The 18,831-nt window shown below is 38.0% G+C and overlaps 1 protein-coding gene and 1 pseudogene across 7 annotated transcripts in view; one reads left to right on the top strand and one right to left on the bottom strand.

Moving 5' to 3' along the window:
- Positions 1 to 18,831, bottom strand: part of SPECC1L (sperm antigen with calponin homology and coiled-coil domains 1 like) — a 147,248-nt gene that overhangs the window by 69,008 nt on the left and 59,409 nt on the right. For all 7 annotated transcript variants that reach the window (XR_012125740.1, XM_073223332.1, XM_017663222.3 and 4 more), the window contains 3 exons: positions 17,994 to 18,201; positions 4,386 to 4,459; positions 3,094 to 3,269 (listed from right to left, as the gene is read on the bottom strand). Coding sequence is in view for 6 of the 7 variants with exons in the window: in XM_073223332.1 (XP_073079433.1) it covers positions 3,094 to 3,269; positions 4,386 to 4,459; positions 17,994 to 18,201 (458 nt within the window). In the remaining variant the exon portion in view is untranslated. The remainder of the gene's footprint in view (positions 1 to 3,093; positions 3,270 to 4,385; positions 4,460 to 17,993; positions 18,202 to 18,831) is intronic.
- On the top strand, positions 9,507 to 9,629 carry LOC118967498 (U6 spliceosomal RNA; annotated as a pseudogene).

The raw sequence follows: 18,831 nt of genomic DNA, 5'->3' as shown, positions 1-18,831 counted from the left end.
AGCAGGCAGACTGGCCAAAGATCCCGACTGCTCAGAGTCAGGCATCTCGAGGTTCTGTGCTGCAGAGAAGCCCGGCTCTTCTCAGGGGAGTCTGGGAATTCACCTGTACATATGAATAGTCTACATGAATATACCATGCACAGATACGGAAATACAAAGAAATGAAATAAAAACTCATATTCTTAAACAAAAAAACAAAAAACTGCTGTAGTCTCCAAACAGAGTTTCTACAAAGGAAAAAAAAGCCTGGGCCCATATTAGTAACATGAGTCTCCTAGATGCTCAGTGTTATGGATAGTGAGTCATCCAAAAAAATCAATTCCATTTCATTTCTGGGCAGCTCTAGCTCACTGATCTGACTAACACAAAAATGTTCATCTGGAATGAGATTTCAGTTGCAGAGTTTGTATGTCATCTAACTATCAAGTAAGTTTATAGGTGGACAAAAACTAAGCCAGTTCTGAGGAAAATCTGTCTCTGGTGGCCACTTGGCTCTTCTAACAGGAATTTCTGCTTCGGCGCGTACCAGTGGGTCTCAGGCTCAGGAGCCGCGGTAAGTGAGAATGTACAACAGCGGTTATCAGACCTTTTGGTCTTAAGAGTCCCTTTCTACTCTTAAAATTACTGAGAACCCCAACTAGTTTTTACTCATGTAGGTTATATTTACTGATACTTCCCATATTAGAAATTAAAACTAAGAAACATTTAAGATATTTAATTCATCTGAAAAGAAAATAAACCTAGGACTAACATATTTTATGAAAAATAATTATTTTTTTTAAACAGCAGTGTTTCTAAAATTTTGTGGCCTTCTTCAATGTCTGGCTTAACAGAAGACTGATAGATTCTCATTTCTTCTATATTCAATCTATTGTGATATGAAAAAAAGCAGGCCTTGCACAGACATGTAGTTGGAAAGGGGAAAAATATTTTAACTGTGGCTTTTTAGTTAACTGAGGCTATTCTTCCTTGATATTACAGCAAAATGCAACAAGTGGTACTTACTTATAAGTTTAGCTACAATGTGGAATTGGGAATCAGATGAAAGAACTTCTCCTACTGTGTCCATGAAAATCCCCTCGTCTATCTTGTACTTCGAATGGATTTTTCCCTTCATACGTGATCATGTAACATCATGCTTCAGTCATACGGAAAATATTTTCCAAATGTTGACGCTTGTCATTATATAGTTTTTTAAAAGTCACATGTGTTAATATCTCAATGATCTCATCAGAAATGCTTTAAATATGGGAAGCTGCCAATCTCACAATGGCAAGTACAAGTTTTCCAAAATCCTAACATTCACTCAAAAGCCAAAATTTTATCAATGACAATAAATACTGTCAGTTATTTTCCTTCAAGTGACAGGCTCTCTTAATCATTTACAAGAAATGTCCACCAAATACCAAAGTCTGAATATACATAGTTTATCAGTCATTCTCAAGAAAAAAATGGCGTTCCATGAAAAAAAGAAAACCGCTTAAACTGAAACTATCCCGGAGTACTTTCTTCAAGACCAACCACCCCTGGGTCCCCAGCAGATACAGCAGGAGTACTTGGTGCGCACTTCCCACTCATCACACAGAATGGTAAAGAGCAAACTCAAGATCAAGGTTTTGTAAAATTAGTAATTTACTGCTTTATAATGTTCAATTTACTGTCTCAGATGTTCAAGGACATCTTTAAGTGAAATTCTGCATTTTTTAAAATCCAAGTGTGTGGTGGTGAAGAGTACAGGTGACTGTGAGTGTAATCTGGTGCCAAGGCCTTGATCCATCAACAGTTTGATTTTGCTTTTCACCAGCAAAAGGCACGGTGAAAGGGCAACTAACTTGCCAGTATTACGGAGAAAATAGTTTGACTTTGCAGATCTGCTGTAAGGGTCTTAGGGACTCCCTGGGGTCTGCAGACCTCATCTGAAGAATCACTGCCCTGCAAGATGCTACTTCTTTCGTATGTGCCTTAGAGACTGACAAGTTTTCAGGATCCAATGGGAATGATTCTTTAAAAGTAGAATTGTAGTCACTCCGGTAATCTTTAGAATGGAGCATTTCTGATACACTACATAACAGTATACAGAAAAAAAGGTCATGAGTTTTCTATTAGTAGAGTATGAATGTGAGTTTTATACCAGCAGAGAAACAATAATCTTCTACTTCATTCTGTGTTCTGTTTAAGGAAGCCAAAGAAAAATGGCTTACTTCTCTGGACCATACACTGGAGTTAGTTAAATAAGATAATTAAACAATTAAATAGAAAACAGCTTTTCAAAAATACCCTGTTAAGTATTTTTCTAAATTCTTTTCCTATGTCTATTTATTTACTAAAAACAGTGAATAATCAAATTCTTACTAATAACTTCAAACATAAAAACTACTCTCCCCAGTCACAGATGAGAGTCTGATTGAGGAACTCAGGGCACACCACAGATTTCATCTCATTTAATACTTTCTATGTGCTTCCAGTGATCTGTAGGTTAGATGGGAAAAAATACTACTGTGGAGATTCATGTAGTTATAAGCAAAGAACAAGTAAAAACCACTCAAGTCAGTGATGGAGAGAAACTGTGCGTTTGTTACAGGGGCCTCTGACGGCATGGACGTGTACCTACTCGTCACTTCCCTGAGTCCCTCACAGCACTGCAAACATCTTTTAAAGATGAGCGAACCAAAGCTTGGGGAGGTAAGGGCCCTGACCAAGTTCACACAGCCAGGAAGAGGCAAAACTAGATGGGAACCAAGCCTGCCTGCCTCCAGAACACACGTCCCTAGCCGGAGGCTGTGGTCCAAACAGGGCTAGAGGGTGGGGACAGCGGAAAGGGGAGAACCACAGTGCACTCTGGTGCGAGGGACCATTTAATTTTGGTTCTCCCCCAGAGTTACTGATTATGGACACTGACTACAACATGGAAAGATCCGTACAGACTGTGCTATTTTACAAGTGTCATAAAAGGAGGCCAGAGAAGTCGATAACTTCCATTAGATCCAAACTCAGTCATACTAGTATCAAACCCCATGTTCTTTCTGTAATACCGCATCACAAGACTGTGATATAAATGCTTTCTATTCAAACAACTGGTTTCTGAAAACATACTTGCGTGACTTTATTTCTTCCAATTCTTTTGTGAGTTTCTCATTTTTTTCTTGAGCCTCATGCAATCGGCGCTTCAAATCACCAATCTCCTCTTGGGCTTCAGATTTAATGTCATTTGCAATAACCACTGCAGTCTGGAGATCAGCTTGAAACTGCCGCCATTCTGCAGATTCTTCCTATATTAAAAAACTTAATTTTTATTTCTAAAAGAGAGCAATACAAGCTTTTTAAAAAACAATAAAATGTGTTTATGATTAGACTGCTACAATGCACCGTCCCAAATGATGATTAATTTCCTTTAAATTCCAGAGAATTGCTATAACCTGTTTCTAACAAGTAATGCAATTATTATTAGTGACCCTGTTCTTGATGAGGAAAAGATTTTCTGGTTGACCTGTCTACTGAGCACCAAGCACTCAAGAGCGCCCAACACATGTTAAGGATGATAATGTCAAACCTCCCTTCCTTGTGCAAGTTTTAAAGTCTCATGAAAATGAACATGTTATCCAAAATTTATAGCGCTTTACCTCTGAAAAGCTCAAGAAGGTATATAAATGGTAAGTGAACCATACTGAAAGATTTTATAGTGGAAAACCATAAATATCCTGACATCAAAAATGAACAGGAAAAAAATTCAAAAGTACAGGAAAAGGAAGAGGAAGCCAGAAGAGAAACACTAATCTCAATCTAGACAGACAAAAATCATACAGAGGAGGAGCTAAGGAGCTGTATGGTCCAGTGCTTCCCACAGCCACAGAGGATGCAGGTGTGGCTGGGTGGGGAAGCCTCCCCAGGGCGTCACCTCCACGAGAGCCACAGCTGCCCACTTCCGCTACCCCAAAGCAATTTTCTGACACCATGAAGGCAGCCTGGACAACTGAGGCATGACCCACACTATAAGACTAGTGCCTCCAAATCTGTGTGTCATGAAGGGCACTGCTACAGGCAAGCTGATCAAATCCACAAGAGACAGAAAACCCATATAAAAAGAGCTTAGTTCGGGACACTTTGTAATGAAGAGCTAATAAACTTCCTGTCCAAAATACAACACTTGTCCCCAAAATCCATCTTTCTAAAATTACTAGTACTGAATTACCAGTACATTCTTCTGCCCAGAATCTAGCACATTGCAGTTTGGAAGGGTGCAATTTGCCTTCTGCCCAAAGCCCAATGGGATCCGTATTAACTGTCTGAAGCTTACGGTGAAATATAACACGGTCAGTGACTACACAGAAACTCAACTTGCAGAGACTATGTTTTCTAATGAGGTAATACATAAAGATTTATCCTACCCGAAGCCTCCTGTGCAATGTCTTGATTTCTCTTTCCATGTCATGTTTTTGGTCCTGGAGTTTTTTAACTGTATCTGAAAAGACCACAAAAGTTTAAATATTTATTCTCAGAGATGTGTTCAAAAGCAATAATACAAAGAGAAGAGGTACTTAAATATGACATTCAAAAAAGTCATCCTATCCAAAGACTTTTTATTTTTAATACAAAACTTTAAAAGAAAAAGGAATGTTCAATCCAAATATTAACCGTTATTATTTTCTAAGGAAAATATTAAATTTAAATCACAATTTCTGGATTATTTCCTTCCTCAATGTGTTAATTCTGAAACAAAAAGTTAAGTAAAATCAACTGTCAGAAACACATTGTTGGCTCATAACCAACCAAAACAACATTAGCTGCCATTAAAATGTGAACTTGTAATCAAAAGGTTACTATTCTAAAGTATTTATGCAAGCATGACTTACTTTCACACACTGAGATATAAATTCAAGGAAAGTTGTGAATTAATAAAACTTTTACAAACTCAATGAACTATATAATACACTAGGACACTAGGGAGCTGTTATTTACATTAATTCTATGAAAAAGTTTGTACAAAATAAAGGATGTATTTATCAAGTAAATCAACACTGCTCAAATTATTTCTTGCATAATACGATTTTCTTCGAACAATTTCCTTCACCATAAACATTTAGTGAGCACCACTAACATATGAAGTACTATTGTAGATAGAGTGTGGACACGGTGATGACGGCACAGCCAAGGCCAATGCCTTGGAACCAGAAATATACAGAGAAGTCATATTCTATTTGGAGGCTCAGCTCAAAATCCCATGCTTAAGGTGAAACACCTTGGAAGGCGCCTGCTGGTAACTGCACTCGGACGTCTCTCACAGGCAGTACTTCAACGGCTCAGGAACCAATCACTTTCTCTTTAGTGGGGCACCAGCAAAGGCACTTAGATCTGGTGACAAATACTCAGGCTTTACCTACTGCCTCCATTGGCAGACAGCTCTGTCCTTTCTGTTCCAACTCCGCCTATGCAGCCTTGTAACTGTTGCTGCCAACAGGACCACAGGCCTACCTTGGAGATACTTGCAGGTTCATTTGCAGACCATCTCAGGAAATAAAAATATGACAATGAGGTGAATGTTGCAGTAAAGAAATAAAGCAAGTTGGTAAGTTTTCTGGTTTTCCAGTATGTATAGAAGTTATATTTATACTACATTGTAGTCTGTAAAGTGTGCAAGAGGGATATGTCTAAAAAACAATGTACATAACAATTAAAAAACACTTTATTGCTGAAAATAAAAGCTAACCATCATCTGAGCTTTCAGGGAAGTGTAACCTTTTAGCTGTTGTGTCTTGCCTTAATGTTGATGGCTGCTGACTGATCAGGGTGGTGGCTGCTGAAGGCTGGGGTCGCTGTGGCCATTTCTTAAAATAAGACGACAATGACATTTGCCATATTGACTGACTCTTCCTTTCACTTGAACACTTAGAAGCCATTGTAGGGTCATTAACTGGTCTTATTTCGATATTGTTGCATCTCAGGAAATAGAGAGGCCCCTGATGAAGGGGAGAGACTCGTGGTGGTGGGGGTGGGGATGGACAGCTGGTTTTTGGAGCAGCTGAACACACAGACCTTCAGTCTACCATTTTTATGCATACAGTTCATGGTGGCCAAAAACAATTACAAAGGCAACATTAAAGATCACTGATCATAGATCACCGCAACAAATATACTATTAATGAAAACATCTGAAATACCACAAGAGTTACCAAAATGTGACACAAAGACACAAAGTGAGCAAACGGTGTTGGAAAAATGGCACCGATTGACACAGGGTTGCCACAAACCTTAAATCTGTAAAAAAACACATTCTCTGCAAAGCATAATAAAATGATGTATGCCTGTACGTTTCTTTACAAACTGTCTCCACTAGACAAAACACTTCAAAAGCAGGAACCATGTGGTGATTTCACAGATCCAGCATTTGGCACATAGTAGGTCTATAAAATGGAATAAATGTATAAAAATGCAAGCTAATGAAGGAAGCAAGAAAAAGCATTACTAAAATCATTACCTTGGATTGTTTTTACAAATGTTCCTTTGACAGACTGAACTATTTATTGTTAGGGCCATCATAACTATAGACACTAGTGTCTGAGTAAACATTCCCTCCTACCCCTTACACTCAGTACAGGAACCCAGGCATAGTGACCACCTGCAATGACACATGCAATCAAAAATAAATCTTCCTGAAGCAAACAATCACCTTTTAATCAGGACCCTAAAGTTTAAGTACATAGGTGTTTTTCTTAGAATGCTGGTTTTCCCTCTCCCAGTTCCATCAGAAACCTGGCTCTGCTGACAGCTCTGTGATGTCAGCATACTTGTGCTGCATACTTAATTCAATGTCAGTATACTTGTGTTGATATTTTTAAATGGCAACAATTCACTTTGGTAACAACATAAAGCCTAGAATATTTGTAATGATTACATGTATAATAATTATTATAAATACATAATAATGTTATATTTCCTAAAGCTGGATAAAAAATAAATGAGATAAAACAGGACAAAAAAAACCACTGTAGACAATTTTGGTAGTCAGCAGTTAACTTTCTCCCACTAATTAATCCCAAAACTGTTCAACAAAAGTAGGGCCTACGAAATAAGAAAGGTTCAAAATTTACTTATTAATTCAACAAATGTTTCTTAAAAAACTACTTTATACCAGCGTTTTTTCTGGGTGCTTAAGTTATGAAGGAAAAATAGGTGTAGTCCCTACCCAATTAAAGAGAGAAAAGAGGATGCTTTCACATGCAAAGGATTAAACTTTTAAAAAGGTTTGTTTCTGTAAAAGTTGCTTCTGACCTCATTTAATCTGAAAACTAAGGGTTTAAAGGGCCATCCAATTGGATTAAGGGCAAAGTGGACACGGAGGAGAGTGAGTGAGTGAGGATAACACCCTGACTGGTATCTCTAGAGGCAAGGAGGCTTCTGGAACCACAATGGGAACCTGGTTCTGTATATACCTACATGTACACAGATGAATTCAGGGTCTTGGTGATATTATCAGACATAGATAAGGAGTAAGCACAGAAGCTGAAATATGTCTAGTGTTAAAAACACTAGGGGTTACACCTTTGATTTATGCAATATTTATATGCAAAAAAAATTTTTATAATTAAAATTGGCAAGCAAACAAAAAATATTTGATTTCTTCTCTGCTGAACATTGTTTTCCTTTTCTTCTGGTTAAAAGGTCCTATCTGCCTATCTTCAGATAATTCACCTAAGTTAAAGAACAGCAAATCTTACTACTTGTTCACTTCCAACAGCTGGTATCTTAATGCTCAGGTGCCACTTTAAGCCACATGGCCATCTCAGACTGACTAAAAAATCCAAAATTTCATTAATTTCTTTTGTTCCTATCTTTCTCTCTTTACCAAGCTCTGATTCATGGCCACAGGATTCACATAATCACTCTTCTTAAGAGGACATTCTCCCACACTCAGCACTGCACATTTATTACTATCATGTCTTCCTATTACTCCTTTTAACTAGAAGAGAAGCTGGCAGCCAGTGGGCATAGCTAGGCGAATAAAGTGTCCTAGGAGTGTCTCTGGGAACCCTGACTTAAACTCTACAAATCATAATTACATTTTCACTTCACAATGTTAAGTATTAAAAATGACAACAGACTTTTCCTCCTTGGAAACTAAGGAGTCTAAACTCAAGCTCTTGTTTTGAAGACTAGCTTCTTCAGCAACACTGCCATCCAGCCCCAACAACGGCCACGCAGAAGGGCAGCTTCAGTCGGGCCTCGGGAGCCTCTCGGAGCACCTTGCTTCCTCTTCAGTCCCCAGGGAGCGCGACACCGCCATCTACTGTCTTCGACTCAAAACCACCATTAAATTCTATCGAAGAAGCGTACTGCAATCTCATTTTTAACTATGAACTAGAACTCAATTTTACAATGTCATATTTATTCTAGAAAATAGGTAAACTGTTCTTATTGTTATGAGACCAATTTTGTTCTAAACAACTCCGGGCAGTGCTCTGCCCGTTTAATAATAGGGTTCATCGACTTTTCACCACCAAGACCTACCTTCCCTGGCAGCTGAGGACTGCGGACAATCAGGCAGGCCTCCACTGTGGCACCCATCACATGCCCATCACTCACGCAGATGTTACTAGACAGCTACCTTAGCTGCTGGGTCAACCCATGACCTTTTGGGGTATGAACAGTTAAAGTTCACAAGCAACCTTTCCTGCCCCCTGTATCCAAGAAAACCCTCAGGGTACTGATACCTCAGTGCACACAGTCAGACTCTTGCATGGTCAAGCACCTCCAGCTGACATCATGTGCAGTTTTTAGAGGAAGATAAAGGACAAGAGCAACCAGTCAGTTAAAATGCTATGCCTCAGGGGCAGGGGAGAGAGGCCAGCAGTATAACCAGCTACAGGCCACAGCTTTACCACAAACCAGAATTCCTGATGCAGGAAAGGACACAGATGAGTTTCAAATAGACCATTTGCTACTTTTCTCTTCTTTTACTCATTTTTATTTTCCCCCCAAAAGAGTGGATATAACTTCTTTACCCTAATTCTAAAAGTAATGCATGTTCATAATAAAGTCTGGAAAACAGAAAAGGGTAACAAAAATAAGATTACTCACTATTTGCATTTGGCATATACTTTTCCAGACTTTATATGTTGTGTATATTTTTTCAAAGAAATATGCGACACTATACCGTTTCATAAACCTTTCCACTTAGCAGTATGTAACAGACACCTTGACTAACAAATACATACCTGTAGCACCATTTTGATGGCTGTGTTAGTATTCCATCAATTGGATATATACCGTGATTTGTTTTAGAAACCTCCTTAACAGAATGGTTCCAGTTTTCCTTTTAAATATGATGATCTTTACACAATTGTTCAGATATTATTTGAAGATACATTTTTGGAAGCAGAAGCAGTGATGAAAGACCGTTTGAAACTATCAACAGGATCCGAGTCAATCCACTAGAAGGTTCTAGCTCAAGAATGCAGAATTTTTTAAGTCACCAAGTTAAAGAATTTATGGTATAAAATACACTGAAATCAGTGCTCACTTTGCAGCACATATACTAAAATTGGAATGATACAGAGAAGATTAGCATGGCCCCTGAGCAAGCCTGACCCCTGCGCAAGGATAACACACAAATGCGTGATGTGTTCCATATTTTTATGCAGAAACAACTAGGTATTTCCAAAGATCCTGTGATGAGCAAGGTCTTCAATCCCTTCCTAACAGCAGGATTTTTTTGAGCACCTATTTGAGTCCAGTCACACTACAAGTCTTGAGGAGGAGGCAGAGTACAAATAAGAATAAGAAGCAAAGAACAATGAAGCCCTTAATTCATGGGACCTCAGCCTTTGAAGTTACGTATCATGAATGGCTTCAGTCAATAAAATGTAAGTTAAAGAGCCAGTTGTGCAGAGAGAGAGAGAGAGAGAGAGAGACAAAGGGAGGGAGAAATAATCTTCAAAAAAGGAGGAAAACAAGAAACAGAAATAAATTACTTGTCTTTGAAGAAACTACATGTAGAGTCTCAAACCAAAATATTTATAAGCTGCCAATACAGGGGAAAGTGAATGAGTGTGGAAAATATCAAGAAATGGTAATTGCATCTGATTTTAGATACAGATGGCAGAACACAATTCCCCAAAGTAAGTGGTATATACTGAAGGCCAAAACAAGCATGGTGTGCACAGGCTGGTGGTAGATGCTCCCCTGGACCCGGTGGGGTATCACTGAGTAATAGAAATGGTAGTGCTGAATGAGTAAACATAAAGCCACAGTCTTCTTAGGATGCAAGTCATTTTTTGTCAGTAGACAAAACAGTGAACCATCCTACAAATGCTAATCTCACTTAGGTGGAAGAAACAGGATGAAATAACTTCCCTACATCCATGCAAACATAGGGACACCAAATTTTGTGTAATACAAACTAGTGTTAATTCTAGGCAGTTGTATTAATAAAATCTACTTTGTTCAAGGATAGTATATATATATATTGAAAAACAGATCAACACAAAGATGATCTACAAACAAGCTGAGCAAAGGCTCAGGAGACATAAAAAACAGAGAACACTCATCAGAAAAAAATAATGCCAGTGAGCAAATGGAAAGTGTATACAAATATGTCACGGTGAACAAGGCTGTTAAGGAAACCACTAGAGAATTCAAAGCAAAGAGAGAAGAATAAATGGAAATATTCAAGTCCCTTACCCATTTTTAAAAATTAGGCTGTTTGTTTGTTTTGTTCTTGAGTTGTAGGAGGTTCTTTATATACTTTGGATATTAACCCCTGATGAGAATATGATTTGCAAATATTTTCTCCCAATCTGGGGGTTGCCTTTTCACCCTACTGATTATGTCCTCTGATGCCCAAAAGTCTTAATTTTCATGAAGCTTAATTTGTCTATTTTTTCTTTTGTTGCTTATGCATTTTGGTGTCACATCCAAGAAATCATTACTAAATCAATGTCATGAAGCTTTTAACCTATGCTTCCTTCTAAGAACTTTCTGGTTTTGGCTTTTATGCTTACAGCTTTAATTTATTTTGAGTCAATTTTTGCATACAGTGTAAGGGTCAACTTTATTCTATTGCATGTAGATATCCAGTTTTCCCACACCATTTATTTGAAAGACTAACCCTTCCTCCATTGAATGATCGTGAGACTTTTGCTGAAAACTTTAATGAAACACAATATATGTTAGGGTTTATTTCTGGGCTATTTCACTGGTCTTTGTGTTTGTCTTTATACCAGTAACACACTGTTTTGATTATTTTATCTTTGTAATTAATTTTGAAATCATAAAGTATGAGACATCAAAAAAAAAATACACTGAAATCAGTATTTCTTTAGGAACCTGGCTACCATTTCAGTGTAATGCTATGTTCAAAACTTTTATGGTTTTTAATTACAGAAATAATACACATGGCTCATACTCTATGGTCTATGGCTTGCTCTATTTCACCTATGGTATTTCTCTGCGCCTGTACACAGACCCACCTCATTTATCCTTATTGGTAGCCACAGTACTGAGGAACGCTCTGTGCACATGCGTTAACTAGGTTTCAACTCCTGAAAATCTAGGTAATTCTCAAGTTTTGTGGTAACCAGCAATTCTGCAACAAGCATCTATATATATGTATTTATTTGTAAATTTGTAAAAATGTTACTGAAGAGATTTCTGGAAATCGATTTGCTAAATCACTGTTGTATAAAAAGCTACAGTAATCCATATTCCTTCCAACAGTATATGACTTTTTCTCCTCCCTTACAAATGATCAATCCTTTAAATTTTTCATACCTGCAAAGTGAAAATTGACATCTTGTTTAGTTTCTTTGCTTTTTTAGTGAAGTCAAGCATCTTTTTGCATCTTTTTCTCCCTCATCTATGCATATACTTTATGTAGCTAATGGATTGGCCTAGTCTTAATGATGTACTGATTTATATTTGGTATGTATTACAAATTTTTCTCCCAATGTCATTTATAAATGGTACTAGTGAATTGAAAATTTCAATTATACACTGTTGATATGAAAACTTTTCCCTTCATGGCTTCCAAGTATTCTGTCTTTAAGACTCTTTCCACCACAGAAATATACAACTCCCCTCTGTTACCTCTCTGAGTTCGAGCCACCTTTGCTCACCACTGTCACTAGTGCTCCATGTAAAAGTGCAAATCCTGCATTAGATGTCAGCCTCCAGCCCCCAGTATCAGAACTACAGAGGGTAGGAAAGATGCTTGCTCAACTGCAAACATGCATGGAGCACTACTATGCAAATAATAAATGGCTGATAAAGTCCTTGTAACGGAACACCACCCAAACCAGGCTTGAGATCTGCGGGTGCCAACTATTCTCAAGACCAATCCGTTCTGGTTTGCTGGACTGCTTGTGAAGTCATCAGCTTTATTTCTTTGGGCTCAGGTGAGCTGCTTCTTCCTGTTTCTCTTTTAAGCTCTTAAAATATATGAAAATGCCTAATAAGCCCTTATTGGTCTTTCCTATTTATAAAGGAGAAGAATAATTAAAACTAGTGACTTCAGCAAGTTTCTTAACTGTGGAAATCATGGTTCTCCCCACAGGCCTCTTCCCTCAATATAACGACCGTTTAAAGGCTCTAGTGATCACAGGTGCTTACGGGGGGTTCCCCTCTGGGTACACAAGAGGGGAAGCAATGTGAGTGTGAGTGTGAGTGTGTGTGTGTGTGTGTGTGTGTGCTCACTTCACTGCTAGGCCAAGCTGCCTTTCCCATTGCGTGGTCTTCTCTCCGAGAAGACAGCAGCCTGTGGTTACTTCTGGGGTGACTTAACTTCTCTGACACTGAAGTCATGCCAGGAGTTGCTGGTACCATATTTCCCACATGATTTAGAAAAAAGTTGGAGCCCAGCAGTAGTCTGGGGGTAAACACCAGAGCTGGCCCCCTACAAAGGAGAGGGTGATACAAAGCTGCTGGTAATTCCTCACAGCACAGCCTGAAACTGCTGCTGATCCCAGAGGTTGGACGGCTTTAGTCTCCCACCCTGCCTGTACCCCAGATTTTGCTGGGAACATCATTATTTAAGAGCTTTGGTGTTCTCCAGGGCTGTAAGTTTTTCCAATCTGTTTGATTTCTCCATATCCCCAATTCTATCTTCTTTACATATTACAAAATTATTCAGAACTACAAATCTTCTGCTGAGACCCTTCTCTGTTTACTATCTTTGCTTTAGGTTCATTGTCATTTTTGTATTTCTCCTGCAATGTCACTAGGATTTGGGGAGGGGTATGAAGTACATGTGAGGCCTCAGGACACTATCTTATCAGTGTTTGCTGAGTGACTTTTCCCATCAAATCTTTCCAGCTAGAGGCTAAATCCAAGCGCTACTGAAAAGCACCGCAGGCCAAATCTGAGTGTGCAGCACTGATGCTACTTGGAGGCTGTCCAGGGAATACCCACTTTGCTGCACAATACTGTACTGCAGATCACGGATACCCTACTCATTTTCTACAATCTTTTTTCCCTCTGTCCTTCAGATTGGATGCCTACGGACTGATCCTCAAGTTCACTGACTTTCTGTATCTTGAATTTGCTGTTTAAATTATTCATTTAACTTTTTCTCTTAGCTGTTCATTTTGTCAGTTCTATAATAACTACTAGGTTCTTTTTTTTTTTTTACAGTCTATTTCTCTGCTCAGATTGCTGTTTGCCCATTCATTACAATCATATTTTCCTCTACATTCTGAGTACAGCTTCAATAGCTGTTTTAAAATCCTGTCTACTAATTCCGAAGTCAGGATTATTTTAGTGGTAAATGAAGAGTGACTGCTAATAGGTACAGGGTTTTTTTGATTATCAACATTTTATTATGAAAAAATTCTAAAACTGACTATGGTGATGGTTACTAAAACATTCTACAGAAGAAAATCTTGACTTCTGAAATAACATATTCCCTGTCATCAAGTGTCCTCTGCTAAGTGCTAATAACTTGGCACCAACTCCAACTGCTAGAATTCTCTAAGAAAAAATAATTAACTCCTATCAGACTATGGAGATATAACAACTAAGTATAATGCATACAAATTGTTTAGAACCTGGTTGCTATAAAAAAGTAAGACATTTTGGGAAGAGCAGGAAGAATCTGAATATGAGCTCCTAGACGATAGTAAGGAATAATGACTGATGCTACCGGCCTTGAGAGCAGTGTTTCAGTCATGAGGAGAGTGGGTAGGAGCTGCGTGCTGAAATATTCAGGAGTTAGGTGTCATGAGGTCTACAACCTACTGTCAACTGATTCAGTTAAATACACACACACAGAAGGTAAACACTGCAAAACATTGCAGTGGGTATAACTATACTATTTTTGCAGTGTTTCTGTATATTTTAACTTTTCATGACAAAAATGGGGAGAGAAGCTACGTGGTTAAAGAAGAATTTTATTCAGGATTTTCAGCCATTTTATAGTTAAACTCTACATAATATATTTTTATTTTGGCACTGATTAGTAGAATTTCATCCCAAGAATCCTTATCACCTAACATTTTTCCAGCTATCACCTGATTTATCACAAGGTGTCACTCTTTCCATGTTCAAATTAAAAGTCTTGTAAGGGAAAAGGCTCCTATTATCAGTGCTAAACAGAAAATACACTGAACTTCCAAATTAATCTGAAAAACTTGAGGACCTCTTACAATTAGGAAGCAAAATTAGATAAATCCTCTCAGTTCAGAAACAATGAAATACAAACTAGATATAAATGTTAAACTAAAAGTTTTTTAAAACTTTAGATGACAAAGTTGAACTCTGTGACTATCACCAACCCCAAGAAATAGTCCCAGTCAACGACCTTACTATCCAGATGCCTCAGAACATTCAACAACCCTGGGGTCACCCTACGGGTGCTGGGTCACCTAGCCGGAGCTCAGAACTGCCACAGAACATGTTTAAGACTCCTGCAAATGACCCATTTCCTCCTGGCAATAGGTCAAACCTCCCACTGTCCCAGCACTGCACCCACAGCACATCAGGCTCAAGGTTGTACCTGCCTATCAATCCTCTGTCAAGGAATTTAGAGCTCAAAGGAGCAACCTTAGAATCATTAAGCAATGAATCCAACTTAAAATTTTCTAATATTTGAGGAATCTGGAGGAAGAATACATTAGAATTACTTAAATGCACTATTTGGAAATAGAGTTGACCCCTTAACACAGGAGATAGGGGTGCCAACCCAGCCCCACCAGTCAAGAACCCATATATAACTTTTGAGTCCCCAAAAACTTAACTATCAATAGGCTATTGTTGACCAAAGCCTCACCAATAATATAAACAGTCAATTAACACATATTTTGTATGTTACACATAGTAAAAGCTGTGTTCTTATTTTATTGTAAGAGAAAAGAAAATGTTTTTCAGATTGTTGCAAATCTCCAAAAATTTTTCCAATACATTTATTGAAAAATACCCATAGTTCAAATACCAGCACAGTTCAAACCTGTGCTGTTCAAGGGTCAGGTTAATTTCAAATTTACAAAAAGGTGCAAAAAAATAGAACAAGAAACACCCATTAACTTTTACTCAGATTTGCCTTATGCTAACAGTTCACCCTTTTGTTTTATTATTTGCTATCTCCTATCCCTGACCGTCTGTCTGCCTCTATCTAGCCCTAATTTTTTCTTGAAACCTTTAAGGATATATACATCATGGTCCTTTACCTCTAAACATTCAGCGTGTGGTTCCTAAGAATAGGGACATTCTCTTACATAAACACAGTAGAGTCATCAACTTCACAAACTTATATACTAACACATTTATCTCACCTATCCATTCACATTCCAACTTTGCCATAACATCCTTACAGCATTTTCTCCTGCAGTACTAGACCTGTCTAGGCACAGCTATTGCATTTAACTGTCATGTCTTCTTAGCCTCCTTTAACCTGGAACTTGGCCATAGCCTTTGTCTTTAATAACATTGGCATTTTTGAGGGATATAGCACCACCCACTCCTTCTTAGTAAAATATTCCTCATTTTTTAAGGCAAAAATCTCTTTGACAAACATGAGCAACTTCTTCATGAGCATATCTCCACGGGCAAGGGAAACAAAAGCAAAAATGAACAAGTGGGACTATAACAAGCTGAAAAGCTTCTGTACAGCAAAGGACACCACCAATAGAACAAAAAGGCATCCTACAATATGGGAGAATATATTCATAAATGACAGATCCGATAAAGGGTTGACATCCAAACTATATAAAGAGCTCATGCACCTCAACAAACAAAAAGCAAATAATCCGATTAAAAAATGGACAGAGGAGCTGAACAGACACTTCTCCAAAGAAGAAATTCAGATGGCCAACAGACACATGAAAAGATGCTCCACATCGCTAGTCATCAGAGAAATGCAAATTAAAACCACAATGAGATATCACCTCACACCAGTACCGATCGCCACCATCTAAAAGACAAACAACAGTAACAAATGTTGGTGACGTTATGGAGAAAGGAGAACCCGCCTACACTGCTGGTGGGAATGTAAATTAGTTCAACCATTGTGGAAAGCAGTATGGAGGTTTCTCAAAAAACTCAAAAGAGAAATACCATTTGACCCAGGAATTCCACTCCTTGGAATTTACCCTAAGAATGCAGCAGCCCAGTTTGAAAAAGATATATGTACCCCTATGTCTATCGCAGCACTATTTACAATAGCCAAGAAATGGAAGCAACCTAAGTGTCCATCAGTAGATGAATGGATAAAGAAGATGTGGTACATATACACAATGGAATATTATTCAGCTATAGGAAGAAAACAAATCCTACCATTTGCAACAACATGGATGGAGCTAGAGGGTATTATGCTCAGTGAAATAAGCCAGGTGGAGAAAGACAAGTACCAAGTGATTTCACTCATCTGTGGAGTATAAGAACAAAGAAAAAAACTGAAGGAACAAAACAGCGGCAGACTCACAGAACCCAAGAATGGACTAACAGTTACCAAAGGGAAAGGGACTGGGGAGGATGGGTGGCAAGGGAGGGATAAGAGGGGTGGGGGGAAAGAAAGGGGGCACTGTGATTAGCATGTATAATGTGGACAGGGCCACGGGGAGGGCTGTACAACACAGAGAAGACAAGTAGTGATTCTACAAGCATCTTACTACGCTGATGGACAGTGACTGTAATGGGGGACTTGGTGACGGGAGAAGTCTAGTAAACATAATGTTCCTAATGTAATTGTAGATTAATGATACCAAAAAAAAATTCCTTATTTTTTATGTAAATAATGCTTATGGTTAAAGTTATGCCTCAGCTAGAATGTAGCCTAGCCCATGTTATGTCCAATATCTGTATGCCTATCATTTATATGATCACCCCTTCAAAGTGTTACCCAAGTTTTGCACTGTATAGTTTCTGGTTGTTCCTTCTTCCACCTCCAACACAGCAACATAATGAATAGTCTGTGGGAAGACATTTTAAAATCAAGCAAATTTCTCTTCCCCATTAAATTCTCTATATAAAAATGATCTGTACTATTTTTGCAACCTTTTTGTAAGTCTGAAATAATTACAGTTTTTTTAAAAAAACTTTCATTGTAAAAAGCAAACAAAGCAACTTAAAAAGTGAGTTTCAATTCTACCAGATCATAAAATCTCCACAGTAGGGAGGAAAATCAGACAAATATATAAAAACCTGTGCTTTAGGTATAAGGTTATATATATGAAGGACTGATTTTGTTTCAGTATACTTGCAATTACTAGAAGTAGATAATAAATGGCTGTCCCTGAGACCTAGACAATAACCCCACCAGCTTTTCAGGGAAATGATTTTCCATGATCAAGCACAGCTTTTAAAATAACACTTCCATTTAACAGTTATTCTTTAGGAACAAACCACAGACGACCCACTGATGCATGAAATACACTTTAGCACATGCACATTTCTGCCGGCCACCGTGCTGCTGCCGTCAGCTACTACTTAATCAGAAGTACTGATTTCTATTTGTTACCGAGGCAGACTATTCCCACCTGTTAAAATGGAATGGGGAGCTCCCCCCCACTTACTCTCTAGATCAGAAATAATGAGGTTGTCATGAAGTTTCACGGCTCGGTGTTGTTCAACTTCGTCCTCAAGTTCAAAGATGGTTTCTTTCATGTCGCTCCTTTCTGTCTCTTTTTCTTCCAGCTCTGATCTTAATTTTTCTAATGTCATATTCAAATCTTCTATTTGTTTCTTAGCTTCTTCTTGAAAGGCCCGGTATTCATCTTCTACCTACATAAAATTGATTGTCAGATTAGAAAAGTAAGAGCTGCTCTAAAATAAGTTCTGGAATGGAGGCCTATACACACTGTTTCAAGTGGAAGGTGAGTGTGAGTTGCTATGCATGTACTAAAACAACTTGTTGAAATAGCTTGTTTAAAAAGATGAAAAAGCAGGGTAAAATAATATAGGATTTAATGTGACATGCTTAAGCATAATTTGCTACATCACTGAATGAAATTATATTGACATTTAACTTAACTAGATTATTTATGAGGGAATAAATTTCCTTTTGGAAATTTTCTCCTCTTTCAAGTTTGGACTGAAGGCATGCAACTGATTAATGATTAACACGCTCTCCCACACACAAAAAACAATTTGTGAGAGTTTCGATATCAAGTTTTTTAAAAAAGGGAAACAAAAAATTTCTCAAAGATTGCCAATGCAAAAGCTTTAATTCATAGTGCCCCCAGCATATATGCTCCAACAAATAGCACATATCATAAATTGTATCTCTAAAAGTCATCACTAAAAAATTAAGGCCTAGATTATTCAAATTTTGGCCAAAGATACACTGTTTCTACTTGAGAAATCACTGCACTAAAATAGGAAATAAAATATAAGCTGGAATAATTAGGTATC

This window comes from Manis javanica, chromosome 15 (assembly GCF_040802235.1).
Source record: "Manis javanica isolate MJ-LG chromosome 15, MJ_LKY, whole genome shotgun sequence".
In the NCBI taxonomy this organism is placed as follows: domain Eukaryota; kingdom Metazoa; phylum Chordata; class Mammalia; order Pholidota; family Manidae; genus Manis; species Manis javanica.
Note: the sequence above shows the minus strand (reverse complement) of the source record. Positions and strands in the feature narration are given on the sequence as shown.